Source organism: Oncorhynchus clarkii, chromosome 28 (genome assembly GCF_045791955.1).
Source record: "Oncorhynchus clarkii lewisi isolate Uvic-CL-2024 chromosome 28, UVic_Ocla_1.0, whole genome shotgun sequence".
Lineage (NCBI taxonomy): Eukaryota > Metazoa > Chordata > Actinopteri > Salmoniformes > Salmonidae > Oncorhynchus > Oncorhynchus clarkii.
This window is the reverse complement of record NC_092174.1, coordinates 10,202,761-10,223,519: the sequence shown is the minus strand read 5'-3', so window position 1 is coordinate 10,223,519 and position 20,759 is coordinate 10,202,761. Positions and strand designations below refer to the sequence as shown.

Sequence of the window (20,759 nt, the reverse complement as noted above, 5' to 3'; positions counted from 1 at the left end):
CAAACCAAAACATATTTTGGACCTTAGGTAATGCTTGAGGGAGGTAACTGGCACCACCTATTCACCTACTAAAGCCAAAAGCTGTTAGTGGCACCTCTAACCCCTTTTTAATTTGCCCATTTGCTCACTCCCTCATTAGGTTTGAAGCTTTTTTTTTATGAGCACTTAGTTCTAATGTGATCGTACCATTTAGTGAGTGTGAACCAATTTAGAACTTGGGTAGACCTAATTAGGGAACTAAAAAAACGACACGTTAATCAATGTCTATTGATGATCACTAGGGGAAGTGGCCATTGGGCAGACACGGTTGACGATGAACTGACAGGAATTTTACAATTGAGCTTTCGTATTTGGAATCCTTCAGCAAGGACAGGGGATGGCAAAAACATAGGCCTAAATAAACTCCAGAAGGAGTTTTCCTTGACTTATTTTCCCCACTATACACCCACAATGTTAACACAAGCAGAAGTGTTGTTTTATTTTGGGTGCAAAATTCAGTTTTTTACCGCCCGTCCTTCACACTCATCTGGGACCCACTTCTCACTGACATCATTTCCCCTCTCCACACAGCCAAACATTGTCCAAACATCCCTCAGTGAATGAAGCGAGTGAAGCTAAAGCTTGTGGGAAAGTATGTGTCATGTCTCTAAGCATTATGGGGTATGCGGTCCAGAATCAATGACCGCCAGTCTTTACAATGTAACGTTTTCAGGGAGCATTAAAAGGAAAAAGGGAGAAATCTACATTGTGTGAATGCTCCATTGTACACCAGTGGTTTTGCCCTTGACATGCTAAAACGATATACTAAAACGAAATACTGCCTCCTAGTGGCTCTGACCAGCTTGGTTCATCAAATTCAATATGCCAATCAAATGTATTTTATAAAGCTCTTTTTACATCAGCAGTTGTAACAAAGTGTTTTACAGATAAAAACCCCAGAAGCCTAAAAACCCCAGAAGCGCCGTGGTTAGGAGAAACTCAAAATGTTAGTAGTCAATAATAAACGCGATCTTGCATTTCAATACGCGTGTTCTGTGCAGGTCTGGCTGTGGACCAGAATGACCACCCTAACTCTGAGGAAGATGGGAAGGGCTGCGTCTCCCAAATTGCAAATAGGGAATAGGGTGCCATTTGAGATTCAGCCCAGGTCACGTATACTTCACACATAACCATCTGACAGTCAAGGAACAACTGGCATTTTGTCCTGGTAGAGGGTCTACCCTTTAGTCGTTTGACACATTTCTCTCTTGTTGGCACTGAATACATTTTTGGTGAACAATCTCCGCAGAAAAAGAGAGATCAGCTGAGTGTAAGTACATGTTTACAGAGTTGTGGTCCACCTCTCTTTCTCTCCGAGTGAGCCTCCCTCCATATTTCCTCTCTGTCATCCAAAACGTTGCTGCTTTTTCTTTAAAGCGTTGTTCACATCCTGCCTTATTCTTCCCATCTTAGATAAAAGATACTTTTGTTCTTATCTTCTGCATTGTTTCTGTTTCTGTTTCTGTCCAATCCTCTTTCCTTGCGGATGTTATTAGCTGGTCACTCTTCCGCAGACATGTCATTTTTCCCCGGCGCAAATCCGTATATGCACTTTTGCGGAAAATGTTTGGTTGTCCTTGAACCATTTTCCATAGTCACCACAGCTAAAGGGATTTCTCCCCTGTGTGAGTCGGGAATATGTGAACACCTTAGCCAAATACATTTAAACTCATTTTTTCACAATTCCTAACATTTAATCAGGTCAGTTAGGATCACCATTTTATTTGAAGAATGTGACAAGTCAGAATAATAGTAGAGAATGATTTATTTAAGCTTTTATTTCTTTCATCACATTCCCAGTGGGTCAGAAGTTTACATACACTCAATTAGTATTTGGTAGCATTGCCTTAAAATGGTTTAACTTGGGTCAAACGTTTCGGGTAGCCTTCCACAAGTTTCCCACAATAAGTTGGGTGAATTTTGGCCCATTCCTCCTGACAGAGCTGGTGTAACTGAGTCAGGTTTGTAGGCCTTCTTGCTCACACACGCTCTTTCAGTTCTTTCAGGGCTTTGTGATGGCCACTCCAATACCTTGACTTTGTTGTCCTTAAGCCATTTTGCCACAACTTTGGAAGTGTGCTTGGGGTCATTGTCCATTTGGAATACCCATTTGTGAACAAGCTTTAACTTCCTGACTGATGTCTTGAGATGTTGCTTCAATATATCCACATCATTTTCCTGTCTCATCATGCCATCTATTTTGTGAAGTGCACCAGTCCCTCCTTCAGCGAAAGCACCCCCACAACATGATGCAGCCACCCCCGTGCTTCACGGTTGGGATGGTGTTCTTCGGCTTGCAAGCCCCCCCATTTTTTCTCCAAACATAATGATGGTTATTATGGCCAAATAGTTCTATTTTGTTTCATCAGACCAGAGGACATTTCTCCAAAAAGTACGATCTTTGTCTCCATGTGCAGTTGCAAACCGTAGTTTGGCATTTTTATGGCAGATTTGGAGCAGTGGTTTCTTCCTTGCTGAGCTGCCTTTCAGGTTATGTCGATATAGGACTAGTTTTACTGTTGATATAGATACTTTTGTACCTGTTTCCTCCAGCATCTTTCTTTTGATTTTCCCATGATGTCAAGCAAAGAGGCACTGAGTTTGAAGGTAGGCCTTGAAATAAATCCACAGGTACACCTCCAACTGACTCAAATTATGTCAATTAGCCTATCAGAAGCTTATAAAGCCATTAAATAATTTTCTGGAATTTTCCAAGCTGTTTAAAGGCACAGTCAACTTAATTTATGAAAACTTCTGACCCACTGTAATTGTGATACAGTGAAATATATGTCTGTAAACAATTGTTGGAAAAATGACTTGTGTCATGCACAAGGTAGATGTCCTAACCGACTTACCAAAACTATAGTTTGTTAACAAGAAATTTCTCCAACCTGAGTGTATGTAAACTTCCGACTTCAACTGTATATGTGTTGTCAGGTTTTCCTTCTGATTGAAGCTTTTTCCACAGTAACCACAGCTTTCTCACCTGTTTAGATCACTTTGCTAATATTGAGTTGCACCCCCTTTTGCTCTCAGAACAGCCTCACTTCGTTTGAGCTTTGGACTCTACAAGGTGTCGAAAGCGTTCTACAGGGATGCTGCTGGCCCATGTTGACTCCAATGCTTCCCACAGTTGTGTCCAGTTGGCTGAATGTCCTTTGGGTCGTGGACCATTCTTGATACACACGGGAAACTGTTGAACGTGAAAAATCCAGCAGCACTGCAGTTCTTGACACACTCAAACCGTTGCGCCTGGTACCTACTACCATAACCCGTTCGAAGGCACGGAAATATTTTACATCTTGCCCATTCACCCGCTGAATGGCACACATACACAGTCCATGTCTCAATTGAATCAAGACTTAAAAATCCTTCTTTAATTTTTTTTTAATTAGGCAAGCCAGCTAAGAACAAATTCTTATTTACAATGACTGCCTACACCAGCCGAACCCGGACTACGCTGGACCAATTGTGCACCGCCCTATGAGACTCCAAATCACAGCCGGTTATGATACAGCCTCGATTCGAACCAGGGTGTCTGTAGTGACGCCTCTAGCACTGAGATGCAGTGCCTTAGACCGCTGCGCCACTCTGCAACCTGTCTCCTCCCCTTCAACGACACTGATTGTAGTGGATTTAACAGGTGACATCAATAAGGGATCATAGCTTCCACCTGGGTTCACCTGGCCAGTCGATGTCATGGAAAAAAGCAGGTATTCCTAATGTTCTGTGCACTCAGTGTTTGTGCTTTCAGGTTTTCCTTGCGAATGAAGCTTTTTCCACAGTCACCACAGCCAAATAGGTTCTCCCCTTTGGGTTTTGAGGTTCTTGCCACAAACGGGGCAGGGGTACGATTTGCCGCTGTGACAGAGTCAGACATGGGTCTTTGGTGGACAGGTAGGTTTACTGGGTCACTGCCTATGACTAAGCTGTGTCTGCAAGCATTGTTGTGGTTATCTGGAGGGTCACAGGGAATGCTTAAACTGTAGGTGGATATCAAAAGGTTTTCCTCGGGCTGGGTGAAGGAATGCCTGAATAACTCAGCCTCCAGCCCTTGCTGCTCTTCCTCCTGGCTGGTCCTGAGGCTCCCCTGTAATCTGTGTGGGCTCTGGGTCCTCTTGCCACATACTGCGGCTGTCCAGGTGAAACCTCCTCTACAGAGACAGGAAGAGAGAGCTGCAGGGTGTCTGGAAGGAAGTAGAGAGGAACAGAGGCCTATCGAGTATGTTACCGTTTTAGACGTACCCTGGCCTAGTGCCTAGTGCCATGACATGCCATTTCAAAATGCTGTTCGTGATGCAGACATTTATCGCAAATAAAAAAAATATTTCTTAAAAATATTTCTTAAACACTTTGATTGAGTAGAACTGTAGCTAGTGGGATTAGTAGATGACATAGTTAGCTGATCATTTTCCTCCTGGTACTCCTCTACTGCTTTCTCTAGTGCCCCAAAAATCTCAATGGCAGCTGCTGATAAAAGCTAATTGAAAAACACACTGTCATTTTCAGATAGTGGACCAAGAGAGGTATTCAGTTGATATTTAATCTGGGTACCAGTCTGTTTAGCTATGACTTCATTCCTTGCCACTCCTTGTCATGTTTAGCAATGACATGGAGTACAAGGAGTGTAATGTTAGCAAATGAGCTTCTATATTTCAGGCTAGCGTAGTCCACATGGGCCTTTTCTCAATTAGATTTGATCAACTTGCATCCTCTCTCCTCCGTCCTCTGGCCTCCTTTTGAAAAAGAAAATGCGCTTCCAATCGCACCTCATCAGGCAAATATATTTGCAAATAAATGTATAAAGTGATCCAAACAAATGTAGCTAGTTGTGCAAGACATTTTATAGATAAAAGGATAAGTAGCATATTGTTTGAAAATGCTTGCACGCTTTTCTCCTTCAAGAAACAATAGCTGATTCAAAGGGTGTGTGGCAGATTTCAGAACTCTGTGAAGGACTCAGATAGGATACACTTATGCTTCCTCACTAAAAGGAGGCTATCGAGGAGGGGAGGACCGTGGTCCGTTTGCCTACTAACGAATTAACACACTCCTTGACCACATCAGTTTCCAGGTCACGGAGGAGAAAGGACTGAGGACGGACTTTTGCCAAAAAAAAAAAAAAACAAGTAATTATAAAAATCCTAACAAACTCACCTCCAATCTACTTCTGTGTTCTTCTTCTTCTGTGGATTTTATTGTCAATTCCAATGGTGAATTATTTACCGCCCACTACTGAACTGGAGAGTGGACCAGTGGCAGGGAAGAAACCTTGACAATATGGTGTTAGAACTCTGCCCCCAACAACTCCCTAAGAAAACAACATTTAAATATAGAAATCACATATCCGGTGGTTTACTAAGCATCTCTTTCATATCTGCCTCCTGAATGCTGTTAAACTCACCAGGAAACTCTCCCTTTCCCTCCCATATTGCTGACATGTTCCATTGTCTCCACCTGGCCATAATCTCACCTCCTAGATGGGTGCTGCCTATGCTATTCAACGTAGTATGCTTTCAACCTAATATGACCCACTCTTGGCCTAGAAATGATGGTCTCCCTTCTGTCTACCTGATGACCTCCCTACCCCCACCTTTCCCAGGATCTTATAAAGATGTCAGCCCTTTCCCGATTTATTCCACACAGGGGTGGACTGGGACCAAAAATCAGCCCGGGCAATTCTAACACACTGGCCCATTCCTTCCCCTCAAGACCCCCCACACCACACCTTTTTTGTTGCCTCAAGGCCCCCATTATTAGGCAAATAATGATAATAATGCTCAAAACCCCCAATTTAGACTGGCCCACTAGGCTAAAAATGGACACGCCCATCTAGCATTTCCACACCGGATTCCACATCTCCTGCCACTTCTTAACAACAACATCTTCCTAAAATGAACCACTTGGCCTCCGCCACATCTGGATTTCCATGTCAACATGAATATGTCTAAGAGTTTCATTGGCAAAAAATCAGAGGAGCTGAGGGGTGGGATTAAAAAGCTCCTGATTGGTAATAGTTATTACTGAATACACTATAGATAATCGTGTATGCCGGAGATGTCTGAGTACTATCTGTCCTAAATGTAATGTCTATAAATATAAAAAACGATATATCTTTGTTACGTAACTACTGTGTATGAAAGCACCATGTGTGTCAAATGTGTGTATGTAAACACAAAAGCTGCAAAAACAAAAACACAAAGTAGCTTTGGTCCTCTGAAGAGTTGGTGGGTGAGCCAATAAAAAAAGTCTAAACGTTTTAATGAAGAATAAAAAAACGTCCAATTTATGCACACACACACACACACACACACAACGTGAGCTGCCATCTCATAATTCAAAAATGCTTTATTCATTTTGTTCTGTGAGGGCAAGCCTTGTTTGTATATACACATGATTTGTCATTTTTTTTCTAGTTCCACACTGTGGATACTGGTATTCAAAATGGTGATGAGAACCCTTTTACACACAACACAAGACAAGGCACAGTGCCAATTCAATATGGCAACCATTACAAAGCTATGCAAAGGGGTTTAGACCAGATGAAAAGTAATCCCTCCGTCAAATTACAAGCTGTATCCATTGGGTTTCCCTTCATGCTTGGTTTACTGTTTTATAAATTCATCTGCCTTGTCCTGCCTATTTCCCAGCCAGGCATTAGGTAGGGAACATGGAGTTATTTCTGGGTCGCACAGACTGCCTCTGCATCTCGTACATGTTCACATAAGATGATAGGAGGTCATCCATTTTGTAACCCTGAAGAGGAGACAAAACACAGTTGTTGGGGTATGCACGTTGAGGCAGTTAAGTTAAGTCACATTCTCTAGTGAAGTCACTACAATACAAGTGTTTGTGAAGAATGTCACTTAGTACGCCCTCAACAAACACTATCAGCACTTTGGATTCACACAAAATGTACACGTGCTGGTTTATAGGAGGTAACATCTCTCATTTTGAGAGCGAAGACGTAATGGCCACTTACCAATGAGGTCTCACAAAGGAAAGAGTTCCCTTTGACCAGGTTGCCAATGGTCATGTGGAAGTAGGTGCTCCCGCTGGACCAATTGGTGATGCGGTTGAACGGGTGCATGACCAGCAACTCCTGAGGTTTAGGGTAAGATCAAAAGGTCATGTTTGGTTAAAACAGGGAAGGTCAATACTTTATAGTGCTTATGGTGGCAGAAGTGGGATCCTAGCTTGGTGTTGTGGTGCAGCGTATGGAGTTCACGTGTAAGCATCTCAGATTTGTGGTTTTAAGAAAAGGTCAGCATAGTTACTGCGTATGACCATCTGGCAGTAAATGCCCTCTAGATGTAAGTCAAATGATCTGATAATGGTGATAAAATGGAAATAATCATATACAACTATTGTGCTTTTACCTTTGTTTTGGGGTCGATAAAGCTGACTCCTTGCTTGCTGATTGCAATCTGGACAATACTCGGGTAACTCGGTTCAGAGGTTTGCTGTGAAGCAAGAGCATACAGAAAGTCAACACTGGCATGAAAAGTCCGGTGTGTCAACATGCATCATTTTCATATTTACATCAGACACTCTTATCCAGAGCCTTGTTATTCTTATTGTGTTACTTTTAATTATTACTTTTATTTTAGTCTACTTGGTAAATATCTTCTTCTTCTTGAACTGCGCTCTTGGCTAAGGGCTTGTAAGTAAGCATTTCACGGTAAAGTCTACACTTGTTGTATTCGGCGCATGTGATAAATAAAGATTGATTTGATTAGACTTTTTTTTTATTTGACAAGGGTGAAGTGGCTTGCTCAAGTGCACACTGACAGATTTTTCACCTAGTCAGCTCAGGGATTTGAACCAGCAACGCCCAACAATCTTAACCACTAAGCTACCTTTGACTTGAGCTATCTCCCAGCGTACCTTTACTTCAAAGAAAGCACAGCCGAACGTCGGCCAGTGGCAGATGCCTTTTAGGAAGGCCACTTTAGCCTCGTCCAAGGTGATCCCGGCCTGCTTGTTGTAGGAGGAGATGATGTGCTTTAAGGGAAGAAGAAAACAACAGATTCAGAAATGCGAGTTTCAGTATTTCTTTACTACTATATGCTTTCAATCATTACCATATGCATGATATAAATCTGGGCAAAAATGTGTCATAGTGATGCTATTAATACACTGTTGGGGATTTTGGCTGAATAACTAGACTTGAGGTCATGATGGTAGTTCTAATTGCAGAAAGAATCCTTCATTGAAATGATTGAAATGAGCCATCTGCTTAGTAATAGCAGTGGTGTAAAGTACTTTAAGAAAAATACTTCAAAGAACTACTTAAGTCGTTTTTGGGGGGTATCTGTACTTTTTTGTTTGTTTTTGTGACAACTTATACTTTCTACATTCCTACCGAAAATAATGTACTTTTTACTCCAAACATTTCCCCTGACACCCAAAAGTACTCGTTACATTTTGAATGCTTAGCTGGACAGGAAAATGGTCCAATTCAAGCGCAGGAGAACATCTGTAATCGTCCCCGCTGCCTCTGATCTGGCGGACTCATTAAACCATGTTTGAGTTAATGTTTAAAAAAATAATTTAAAAAATGGTGGTGTCTGCTTTGCTTACTATAAAGAATTTGAAATATTTTATAATTTTACTTTTATTTAATTTAAGCAATTACATTTACTTTTGATATTTAAGTATATCTAGAACCAAATATTTATAATTTTACTTTTATTTAATTTAAGCAATTACATTTACTTTTGATATTTAAGTATATCTAGAACCAAATACTTTTAGACTTTTACTCAAGTAGTATTTTACTGGGTGACTTTTACTTTGAGTAACTTTTCATAAAAAGGTAGCTATACTTTTACTCAAGTATCACAATTGGATACTTTTTCCACCACTTAGTAATGGACAGAGTAAGAGAGGCATACCAAATATTTTATAATTTTACTTTTATTTAATTTAAGCAATTACATTTACTTTTGATATTTAAGTATATCTAGAACCAAATACTTTTAGACTTTTACTCAAGTAGTATTTTACTGGGTGACTTTTACTTTGAGTAACTTTTCATAAAAAGGTAGCTATACTTTTACTCAAGTATCACAATTGGATACTTTTTCCACCACTTAGTAATGGACAGAGTAAGAGAGGCATTCCAAATCTCATAGAAAGCTAAATAACATGAAGGACTGACAGTGTAGCAGTGTACAATAGATAGAACTACAGTTGAAGTCGGAAGTTTACATACACCTTAGTCAAATACATTTAAACTCCGTTTTTCACCATTTCCGACATTTAATCCTAGTAAAAATTCCCTGTCTTAGGTCAGTTAGGATCACCACTTTATTTTAAGAAGGTGAAATGTCAGAATAATAGTAGAGAGAATGATTTATTGAAGCTTTTATTTCTTTCATCACATTCCCAGTGGGTCAGAAGTTTACATACGCTCAATTAGTATTTGGTAGCATTGCCTTTATTGTTTAAATTGTTTAACCTGGGTCAAACGTTTTGGGTAGCCTTCCACAACATTCTCACAATAAGTTGGGTGAATTTTGTCCCATTCCTCCTGACAGAGCTGGTGTAACTGAGTTAGGTTTGTAAGGCCTCCTTGCTCGCACATGCTTTTTCAGTTCTGCCCACAAATGTTCTATAGGATTAAGGTCAGGGCTTTGTGATGACCACTCCAATACCTTGACTTTGGTGTCCTTAAGCCCTTTTGCCACAACTTTGGAAGTATGCTTGGGGTCATTGTCTATTTGGAAGACCCATTTGCGACCAAGCTTTAACTTCCTGACTGAAGTGCACCAGTCCCTCCTGCAGCAAAGCACCCCCACAACATGATGAAACCACCACCATGCTTCACAGCTTGCAAGCCTCCCCCTTCTTCCTCCAAACATAACGATGGTCATTATGGCCAAACAGTTCTATTTTTGTTTCATCAGACCAGATTTTCTTCTCCAAAAATCGTTATCCCCATGTGCAGTTGCAAATCGTAGTCTTGGCTTTTTTATGGTGGTTTTGGAGCAGCAGCTTCTTCCTTGCTGAGCGGCCTTTCAGGTTATGTCGATATAGGTCTCGTTTTACATTGGATATAGATAATTTTGTAACTGTTTCCTCCAGCATTTTCACAAGGTCCTTTGCTGTTGTTCTGGGATTGATTTAAACATCAGCTATCTGAGCAGCTAACCGATCGCTGCAGCTGTACATAGCCTATCTGTAAATAGCCCACCCTATCGACCTACCTCATCCCTATATTGTTTTTATTTACTTTTCTGCTCTTTTGCACACCAGTATTTCTACTTGCACATCACCATCGGCTCATCTATCACCCCAGTGTTCATTTTCTAAATTGTAATTACTTCGCTATTATGGCCTATTTATTGCATTACCTCCTCACACCATTTGCACACACTGTATATAGATGTTATTTTTTTTCTATTGTGTTATTGACTGTATGCTTGTTTATTCCATGTGTAACTCTGTGTTGTTGTTTGCAAAGAGGCACTGAGTTTGAAGGTAGGCCTTGAAATACATTAACAGGTACACCTCCAATTGATTCAAACGATGTCAATTAGCCTATCAGAAGCTTCTAAAGCCATGACATAATTTTCTGGAATTTTCCAAGCTGTTTAAAGGCACAGTCAACTTAGTGTATGAAACTTCTGACCCACTGTAATTGTGATACAGTGACATATAAGTGAAATAATCTGTCTGTAAACAATTGTTGGAAAAATTACTTGTATCATGCACAAAGTAGAAGTCCTAACTGAATTGCCAAAACTATAGTTTGTTAACAAGAAATTTGTGGAGTGGTTGCAAAATGAGTTTTAATGACTCCAACCTAAGTGTATGTAAACTTCCAACTTCAACTGTAAAAGTCATATGTGTCATCTTCCTCCTCCTCTTCTCCCTCCTCTTCTCCCTCCTCCTCCTCCTCCCCCCTCCTCCTCCTCCTACCTTCTTCCAGTCCTCTGGGGACATGGTTTTAATCTCATCAGCCGGCACCAGCTCTTTCAGCATCCTGGGAATCATGACAAACTGGGATCTGTCCGTGTCCACTTTGACCCTGAACAGCAGGCCAGCCAGACTGATCATCTCCTCCTTGGTACACTTGTGGTAGCCACGCAGGTACTTTGGGAACTCCTGAGGGGGAGAGGTTTGTGTATGAGTTTTGGTGAAGAACTGGGTGGATGGGTGTGTGTGTGTGTGTGTGTGTGTGTGTGTGTGTGTGTGTGTGTGTGTGTGTGTGTGTGTGTGTGTGTGTGTGTGTGTGTGTGTGTGTGTGTGTGTGTGTGTGTGTGTGCGTGCGTGCGTGCGTGCATGTGAGCATGTGTGCGTGCGTGTGTGCGTGTGCGTGTGTGCGTGCGTGCGTGCGTGCGAGGGTGTGAGCGTGTGTGCGCGTGTGTGTGTGTGTGTGCACGTATGTGTATGTGTGTTTTCTGCTCGACCTGTGGGAAGTGGAAAGTAAGGTCAGAGGTCAGGTCTCTTCCTGGGGTCACGTTGAACCACAGCTTCCTCATGAAGATGACCAGGTAGGGCATGGTGGCCGGAGCTCCTGAAAAACAGGGACCCTCAGACCTTCTAGCATAGCATAGCAGTTTCAATCCACTGACAACTTGGTGGGTGTAAGGGTCTACTTTGATATTTTGCATACATTATATTATGCTTTTGCCTGTTTGTTTTTTTGAGCAACCATCTTAAAGCACTGACAATTTGGTGGCCACATGTTCATTGTATCTGTTCAATTCAATACTGTGCCTTACCCTCCGTTTTACCACCTTTTCTTGCCTCTCTGACTTTCTTTGTTTTCTTAGGTTGGTCTGTGGTCTGCCTCAAACTGTCAAATAAGTAGTTTTGATCCTCCAAGCTCATCACCTAGAAAGCAACAAAGCAAGAAAATGTTTACGTGCACTCATTCACACTACCAACACAAACTTAAGCTGTGGCTTGAAAATTGTTTTTTTTCTCTCCAAAAAGTTGTGATAAGAACTTGAAATGAACCTTGTTTGGCGTTTTCATGAAGAGACCGTAACCGTCAGCTGAGGCCAGAATGAGCTTGTAGGCAATATTACGGACAAGGTCACGAATCCTAGTTGTTGAAGTCACCTCGAAGAGCTAAATTAAAGAGTAACACACAAGACAAGATACATTATGTTGTGATAGACATAAGATAACTGTACTAAACAAGTACAATGGAAGCATGTGGCCCACCTCAGTTGAGTCATTGGGGAAGTGGATTTTATGGAAGATTTGGCTGCTGTTCTGTTGAATGGCGTCCACCTCCACCTGATGGGGAGGCAGCTTCCTGGGCTCCATACTACAACCAGAGGACAGTAGCGTTAATTTCCCCCCAATCATTTTAGTACGTAATACCTCAATACCAGATATTGTAGCATCGTTAGCACAACACCAGAAACCTTGTCCAAGTGATTCAGATTGAGACCTCTTGGTAACTTGGCTTAGGTGTTGTATTCGCAGGGGCATTGGTTCGAGTCCCAGTCGCCCCCCAAATTCACTGCAGTGTGTTTTGGAGCCGTACCTGAGCAGCATTTGTAGCCGTTGGAGGCAGTCTGCAGCCAGGGGCTCTCTGGGCCGTGACTCTAGGAAACGCTGGGTGTACCTCAGCAGGGACTGGCTGGGGGAGAAAAGGCCGGTGCACAGCCACATGAGCTGCCAACCATAGTCTACACTCATCCTGCGAGAGAGAGAGAGAGAGAGAGAGAGAGAGAGAGAGAGAGAGAGAGAGAGAGAGAATTTTTATCATAGAATAAGAAATCGAGCACCATACATACATACATATACATGATTATTTCCTAGTAATACATGTGCAATAGCTGGCATGACAGTTTATCGATGGTCATTACCACACATACCTGCTGCTGTTACTGGTCATCTGCCTCATGATCTGGCAGTAGACCTCGTCCTGTAAAGGTACATGCTGAGTGGCCGGACCAAAGATCTGGTCAGTCAGCTCTATGGGCTGGCGCACCTGTTTGATAGGGTAATCTCCCATGTACTTTAGGATAGGTGAGGGAAAGGTTAAGGAAAACAGGAATACTCCACTTGGAGAGACATTTTTGTGGGGTAATTGGGTAAATGCTACTCCATTGAATTATTATTCTTTTTATTCACTTTTAGAGGTCTTCAGTTCTAATAAACACAGGTATAAATCAGTCCCGAGTGTCTTCTTCAAATATCTCCAGTGTTAGCCTCAATAGCAACATGAACATCATCAAATGGCTCTAAATTTAAGGGGAAGTTCAGGATTTTACAACTTGATATTAGATGGGTTTTTCACCCTGAAAGTAATCTTTGGGCCACTACAAATTTCAGATGAGTTTAGCCACAGCTAGCTAAAAGCAGAGCTAGGGAGAATCATGCATCAAGGTGAAAAATAAATCAATAAAATGCAGTACATATGCTACCGCTCTATCGCACGTGCAATGATTTCCGAGTGGGAAACAGTGTGTGTGGTTTGCAGCAACTTCTTTGTTGTTGTAATATCGCAAAGGGACATGGTAGTTTTACCATTAAGGATGGCAGATTTAAAGGTCCAATGCAGACGTTTTTTTCTCAATATCAAATCCTTTCTGGGTAACAATTAAGTACCTTACTGTGATTGTTTTCAATCGAAACGGGCAAAAAGAAACAAAAACAGTTTTTTTTGCAAAAAGCCATTTCTCAAGCAAGAATTTTGCTAGGGTTGTCTGTCTGGAAGTGGTTTGAGTGAGGGGTCTAATTGGACGAGCCTAATAGGAGGGATATGAACCCTAAAAACTAGCTGTTATTGGCAGAGAGGTTTGAAACTCTCTTTGTTATTGGTCTGTTAATTTATACCGTCTGGTGATGTCACCATGCAGCACAAAACTCCATCCCACCAAAACAGGATGACATTTCAGGTGTTCCTTTTAAACAGCTCTTGCATAATTTTCACAATTTCACAGTATTATTCCAACTTCATATGTGAAAATATATATAAAATACAGGACAACCACATTTTTGACTGCACTGGGCCTTTAGAGGTGATTTGGCCATTTAAAAAAAATACATGAACACAATAACCTATCATTTCAATTGATTTGTAACTAGCGATGGCTAAAGTTAGCTTGAGTTTGTAGTGGCTGTTTAAAGAAAAACTGTAATCCCTGGTTCAGTTATCATAGCCTACAGACTACTTTCAGGGTGAGGAACCATCTAACAATCATGTTGCAAAATCCTGAACTTCCCCTTTAACAAATAATGTATTTCAGTAAAGGATATCAGTGAAGGAGATGCAGGCCAGATGGCTAAGGTTGGTGTTGCCCACCAGACTCTTCAGTAGGGGCTGTTTGATGGGTTCTTTGGAGGCAGCCCACAGTTTCTCCCTGCCTGCCCCTCTGGCTTGCGCCCCACGGCCGCCCTCTTTACCAGGCTGCCTGGGGGAACAAAGAAAACAAAGTTAAGTTGCTGCCTTGAGAATAAAGTGTAACTGTAGAATTGGCTGTAAACCACGCAAAATGTGGTAGTGAGATAATTGGTCAGGTTACTGTGACATTGGAATCATAAAAAAAAAAACATCAGGGTAATTATTACATTTGAAATGGTGAGTCAGTGGTTGCATCTGTAATTGAAATAAAAGTGAGAGTGGATTTCGAGTGGATTTATTGAAGGGTTTTCTCTACCTAAAGTACTCAAGGGCAAACTCTTTCAGTGAGACGGGGGAGATTGCTTCTTCCCTTTCGTGGGCATTCTGAGCCACTGTCTTCTTCTGGTCTGGGCTCAGATTCAGCAGACTCTGATGGTTCAAACAAACAAAAACACAACTTTAGTACGACCAGCAGAGGGTAGTCTTCCCCTGCCGCAATCCTCCTAAGAATGGGGACTGGACATGATGTGGACTTGCCCCACCATAAGCGTATTGTTTGTAACAGTGAAAACACCAAGTACAACTGAAATGACAACTTAAAACACAAAATAAAAAATATCCCTTCACAAACTTCTTATAGCTTATTAGACACATTTCCACTTGCTGAACACAGACTACTTAAATAAAACATACAGCCTTTTCTTAGTAAAACGCAAAAGTAGAACCAGTCTGACCATATAGTCAGACACGTTCTATTCACAGGCTTGTACACAGCACAGAGTTTGGAGTAGCCTTTCATCGGTGCAGGAGATGCTGATATGGAACATGGAATCAACAATCAATATAATAAATATACAAAAACATACATGTAGGTGTACTCCACCAAGGTTCCATTATATTGTCTTCCATCTTCTATAGTCCCATCCCATTTTTTTTTTTTTTATCACCCTCTTCTGTGTTTGTACAACTGTCTTTGCACTGTTTATTTTATCCTGGTCCCAGATCTGTTTGTGTCGTCTTGCCAACTTCTATGTGTGTTGTAAAGACCGCACAAATAGATCTGGGACCAGAGTTGACTGTTCCACGGCCTATTCTTCTAACCATACGAATAAGTGTTTGAACTGAGTCTAGAACCTTCTTACCAGTGTGGTATCGCTGGGCTTTTCAAGAGTTGGCAGAACCAGGACAGTGTCCGTGGAGATGGCGCCGGTGTTCCCGGTGCGCTCGTTAGTGCCTTTGATCCATCCCCGGGCGGGGGAGTACTCTCCATCCTTCACGATGACCAGCACGTCCCCTCTCTTGTAGCTCAGCAACGTGGGGTCGTCTGCCGTGTGAGAAAGCGAGAGAGAAAGCGCGTGTGAGAGAGAGAGAGAGAGAGAGAGAGAGAGAGAGAGAGAGAGAGAAGTAGACATCAGTAACTCACCCACGTACATAAGACGAACCATAATGGTCATGCACGATCCCCAGCCCAAAAAACACCTACTGTCTATGACTGATCCTTTTTTGGATATACTTGTTTTTTATTAAACACTGACTACCTACTAACTGCGTTGTCTGATAGGGATAAAACAAATTGTTTTACAGTACAATTTACAGCACTAGGATTCTATGGAATACATCCAGATACACAACACTCTTAAGCAGTGCTATACAGCATGGCCTTTGCCTATCTCATCCAAATAGATGAACCACGAGTTGTCATACTCATACACTGTCTATTGATATACTATGATTCTGCCAAATGCATCCATCTAGCTAACCCTTTGGAGCTCACAGATACACAGTTTAACCCAAGCCAAACCTATCCAAAATCAGTCAATCTAAGCTGTGAGGTGAGTGATCAAGTGATTCATTGTCATACTCCTACCCTGTTTGTTGACGTCCTGCAGGGCCACTGCGTAGACGGAGCGCTCCTTCAGGCCCTCCAGGTACCACTGGATCAGGTCAGCCATCTCTCCTGCATCCACAGACTGCAGTAGGAACTGCCCTCTCAGTGTGGCCAGGCTCACCGACTGACCGCTGTCGATCCTGCCATCATCACTGAGGAACATATGAAACGTACGTGAAACATGTGAAGTGTAGGTGAAACATGTGAAGTGTATGTGAAACATGTGTGAAGTGTATGTGAAACATGTGTGAAGTGTATGTGAAACATGTGTGAAGTGTATGTGAAACATGTGTGAAGTGTATGTGAAACATGTGTGAAGTGTATGTGAAACGTGTGAAGTGTAGGTGAAACATGTGAAGTGTAGGTGAAACATGTGAAGTGTATGTGAAACATGTGTGAAGTGTATGTGAAACATGTGTGAAGTGTATGTGAAACATGTGTGAAGTGTATGTGAAACATGTGTGAAGTGTATGTGAAACATGTGAAATGTATGTGAAACATGTGTGAAGTGTATGTGAAACATGTGTGAAGTGTATGTGAAACATGTGTGAAGTGTATGTGAAACATGTGTGAAGTGTATGTGAAACATGTGAAGTGTATGTGAAACATGTGAAGTGTATGTGAAACATGTGTGAAGTGTATGTGAAACATATGTGAAATATATGTGATAACTTCATGGTGGATCGGGTGTCTGTATGAGGGAGTATGTGAACGGTGACGACCACCACTACTTGACAACTGAACAATAAACTGCCACTGTAGAAAACTCGTTTGGAATGTGTATTCTGAGCCCTGTTTTAAAACTTAACAAATGCATCATTTCTTGTTTCCTTGAGGTAAGTACAGATCTATAAGTGATTGTATAGGTGAAAGTACGTTTATCCCTCTATTGCTTCCACAAATCCAACCAACTCAGATCAGTGATCACTTGAAGGAAGGTAGGAAGGAAGTGTTGGGTTCGGAGAATATGAAATATACTTATTAATGTATAACGTTTAGATTATGTCAGGATATGCTATTGTTAGCCATCAGGGATCCTATGGGAGGGATCCTCTGGGAGAAGAAGAGACACAGTCTGGTAGCAGTCACCATAACAGCCGTGAGTTGGGGAAGAAGTGAGCAGTTTGGGGCAGAGGTCAGGTCAGATGAAGTGCGGAAGAACAGATATCACTAAGGTTCTGTCTAGCAACAGAGATGCATTGGCTGTTCAGATGTGTAGGAGGAGACTCAGCCTAGTTAAATATCAGTGCTTGTGTGAATATGTCTTTGTCTAATGCGGCTGTATTGATCCTCTGGGAAGAAATAAACTTGGTTTCATAGTGTCCGTAGAGTGTTTACTCCCCAAAATGTTTTAACCTAACAGAAGGAAGGAAGGAAAGAAACAAGGACGCATTTCTGAAATATTTGAACAGGGCCTTGTCCATACCTTGACTTGTTCACCCCAGTCACCTCCGGGTAGGACAGCTCAATGAGCTTCTTCTCTTTCTCATCCTGGAAGGAGATCCCATTCCAGTTGATGGCCACAATAAAATTGCTTTTGGGTAGAGGAGGTCCTGTGGATGTGTAAATAGCTTAGTAATAAAAATCCTCTTTGACAAAGAACATTTCTATTTTGCCTGATGTGAACCAGCTACTGTAAAAGGTTCATCGTGTGAAATGAAACCAGCCTCACCTGGTCCATTGTTGCAGACGTATTCCTGTTAGACTTACCGGACATTTGGGTAACCTCGTAGAACTTGGAGAAGTAAATGGGCCATTTCTGACGAGCGTAGTCAACCACGTCCCCCTTCACGCTGTCTGTGCTCTTTCTGCTGTTTATGTAAGGACCCTGTAAGAATGATTGGGATGATTATTTGTTGATACATTTTTGTCTGGCATCAACGTTATTCTACTCTACATAACTTAACATAACTTTTTATTTGACTTCCCTTTACATTACTTAACTTTGCCATGGTTGATTGGGATAACATACACTAATTAAAATTTCATTGCAGGAAATTTTTTACAAAATACAAATAGTCTGGCCATTACTTATTTTACCAGTGAGTAGCAGTTTACCTGTGTGTGTGCTGCGTTGACCAGCTGAATCAATTTTCCTTGTGACTTGGTCTCAATAAGTTCAGTGGTGATGCATTCCTCCACCACCTTCTTGGCATTCTCTCCACTGATGGCAGATCCAAACGTCACATAGTAGTACATTGCTGCGAGCTGCACAAAGTCATCCTCCTGGATGACAAAAAAATAAAACAAAACATCTGTTTAGGTCCAATTACAAAGAAAGACAGTCTTGTTTAGTTAATAGAATTTCCACAGCACCGCATCGCAGTGCTTGAGGCGTCACTACAGCTCCGGGTTCGATCCCAGGCTGTGTCACAGCCGGTCGTGACCAGGAGACCCATGAGGCGGTGCACAATTGGCCCAGCGTCGTCTGGAATATGGGATGGTTTGGCCGGCTAGGGATTTCTTTGACCCATTGCGCTCTAGCGACTCCTTGTGGCGAGCCGGGCGCCTGCACGCTGACAACGGTCGCCAGCTTGACGGTGTTTCCTCCGACACATTGCTGCGGCTGGCTTCCCGGGTTAAGCGAGCAGTGTGTCAAGAAGCAGTGCGGCTTGGCAGGGTTGTGTTTCGAGGACGCATGGCTCTTGCCCTTCAACTCTCCCGGCGCCGACAGAGATGGCCGCCTCGCTTCGCGTTCCTAGGAAACTATGCAGTTTTTTGTTTTTTTACGTGTTATTTCTTACATTAGTACCCCAGGTCATCTTAGGTTTCATTACATACAGTCGAGAAGAACTACTGAATATAAGATCAGCATCAACTCACCATCAGTACGACCAAGAATATGTTTTTCGAGACGCGGATCCTGTGTTCTGCCTTACAAACAGGACAACGGAGTGGATCCTATGCAGCGACCCAAAAAAACGACTCCGAAAGAGAGGGAAACGAGGCGGTCTTCTGGTCAGACTCCGGAGACGGGCACAGCGCGCACCACTCCCTAGCATTCTTCTTGCCAATGTCCAGTCTCTTGACAACAAGGTTGATGAAATCCGAGCAAGGGTAGCATTCCAGAGGGACATCAGAGACTGTAACGTTCTTTGCTTCACGGAAACGTGGCTTACTGGAGAGACGCAATCCGAAGCGGTGCAGCCAACAGGTTTCTCCACGCATCGCGCAGACAGGAAAAAACATCTTTCTGGTAAAAAGAGGGGCGGGGGCGTATGCCTTATGACTAACGTGACATGGTGCGATGAAAGAAACATACAGGAACTCAAATCCTTCTGTTCACCTGATTTAGAATTCCTCACAATCAAATGTAGACCGCATTATCTACCAAGAGAATTCTCCTCGATTATAATCACAGCCGTATATATCCCCCCCCAAGCAGACACATCGATGGCTCTGAACGAACTTTATTTAACTCTCTGCAAACTGGAAACAATTTATCCGGAGGCTGCATTCATTGTAGCTGGGGATTTTAACAAGGCTAATCTGAAAACAAGACTCCCCAAATTTTATCAGCATATCGATTGCGCAACCAGGGGAGGAAAGACCTTGGACCATTGTTACTCTAACTTCCGCGACGCATATAAGGCCCTGCCCCGCCCCCCTTTCGGAAAAGCTGACCACGACTCCATTTTGTTGATCCCTGCCTACAGACAGAAACTAAAACAAGAGGCTCCCACGCTGAGGTCTGTCCAACGCTGGTCCGACCAAGCTGACTCCACACTCCAAGACTGCTTCCATCACGTGGACTGGGAGATGTTTCGTATTGCGTCAGATAACAACATTGACGAATACGCTGATTCGGTGTGCGAGTTCATTAGAACGTGCGTTGAAGATGTCGTTCCCATAGCAACGATTAAAACATTCCCTAACCAGAAACCGTGGATTGATGGCAGCATTCGTGTGAAACTGAAAGCGCGAACCACTGCTTTTAATCAGGGCAAGGTGTCTGGTAACATGACCGAATACAAACAGTGCAGCTATTCCCTCCGCAAGGCTATCAAACAAGCTAAGCGCCAGTACAGAGACAAAGTAGAATCTCAATTCAACGGCTCAGACACAAGAGGCATGTGGCAGGGTCTACAGTCAATCACGGACTACAGGAAGAAACCCAGCCCAGTCACGGACCAGGATGTCTTGCTCCCAGGCAGACTAAATAACTTTTTTGCCCGCTTTGAGGACAATACAGTGCCACTGACACGGCCTGCAACGAAAACATGCGGTCTCTCCTTCACTGCAGCCGAGGTGAGTAAGACATTTAAACGTGTTAACCCTCGCAAGGCTGCAGGCCCAGATGGCATCCCCAGCCGCGCCCTCAGAGCATGCGCAGACCAGCTGGCCGGTGTGTTTACGGACATATTCAATCAATCCCTATACCAGTCTGCTGTTCCCACATGCTTCAAGAGGGCCACCATTGTTCCTGTTCCCAAGAAAGCTAAGGTAACTGAGCTAAATGACTACCGCCCCGTAGCACTCACATCCGTCATCATGAAGTGCTTTGAGAGACTAGTCAAG

General features: G+C 42.6%; 1 protein-coding gene across 2 annotated transcripts in view; it reads right to left on the bottom strand.

Moving 5' to 3' along the window:
• Positions 1–6,369: 6,369 nt before the first annotated feature.
• The window catches only part of LOC139386534 (unconventional myosin-VIIb-like), a 31,216-nt gene continuing 16,826 nt past the window's right edge, over positions 6,370–20,759 (bottom strand). For both annotated transcript variants that reach the window (XM_071132152.1, XM_071132151.1), the window contains 18 exons: positions 18,300–18,467; positions 17,952–18,069; positions 17,668–17,794; positions 16,221–16,393; positions 15,496–15,677; positions 14,670–14,782; positions 14,269–14,423; positions 12,882–13,035; positions 12,548–12,703; positions 12,220–12,325; positions 12,010–12,123; positions 11,772–11,883; positions 11,457–11,563; positions 10,966–11,151; positions 7,927–8,043; positions 7,419–7,502; positions 7,022–7,141; positions 6,370–6,795 (listed from right to left, as the gene is read on the bottom strand). In XM_071132152.1, the coding sequence (XP_070988253.1) occupies positions 6,697–6,795; positions 7,022–7,141; positions 7,419–7,502; positions 7,927–8,043; positions 10,966–11,151; positions 11,457–11,563; positions 11,772–11,883; positions 12,010–12,123; positions 12,220–12,325; positions 12,548–12,703; positions 12,882–13,035; positions 14,269–14,423; positions 14,670–14,782; positions 15,496–15,677; positions 16,221–16,393; positions 17,668–17,794; positions 17,952–18,069; positions 18,300–18,467 (2,391 nt within the window). In that variant the 3' untranslated portion in view covers positions 6,370–6,696. The remainder of the gene's footprint in view (positions 6,796–7,021; positions 7,142–7,418; positions 7,503–7,926; positions 8,044–10,965; positions 11,152–11,456; positions 11,564–11,771; positions 11,884–12,009; positions 12,124–12,219; positions 12,326–12,547; positions 12,704–12,881; positions 13,036–14,268; positions 14,424–14,669; positions 14,783–15,495; positions 15,678–16,220; positions 16,394–17,667; positions 17,795–17,951; positions 18,070–18,299; positions 18,468–20,759) is intronic.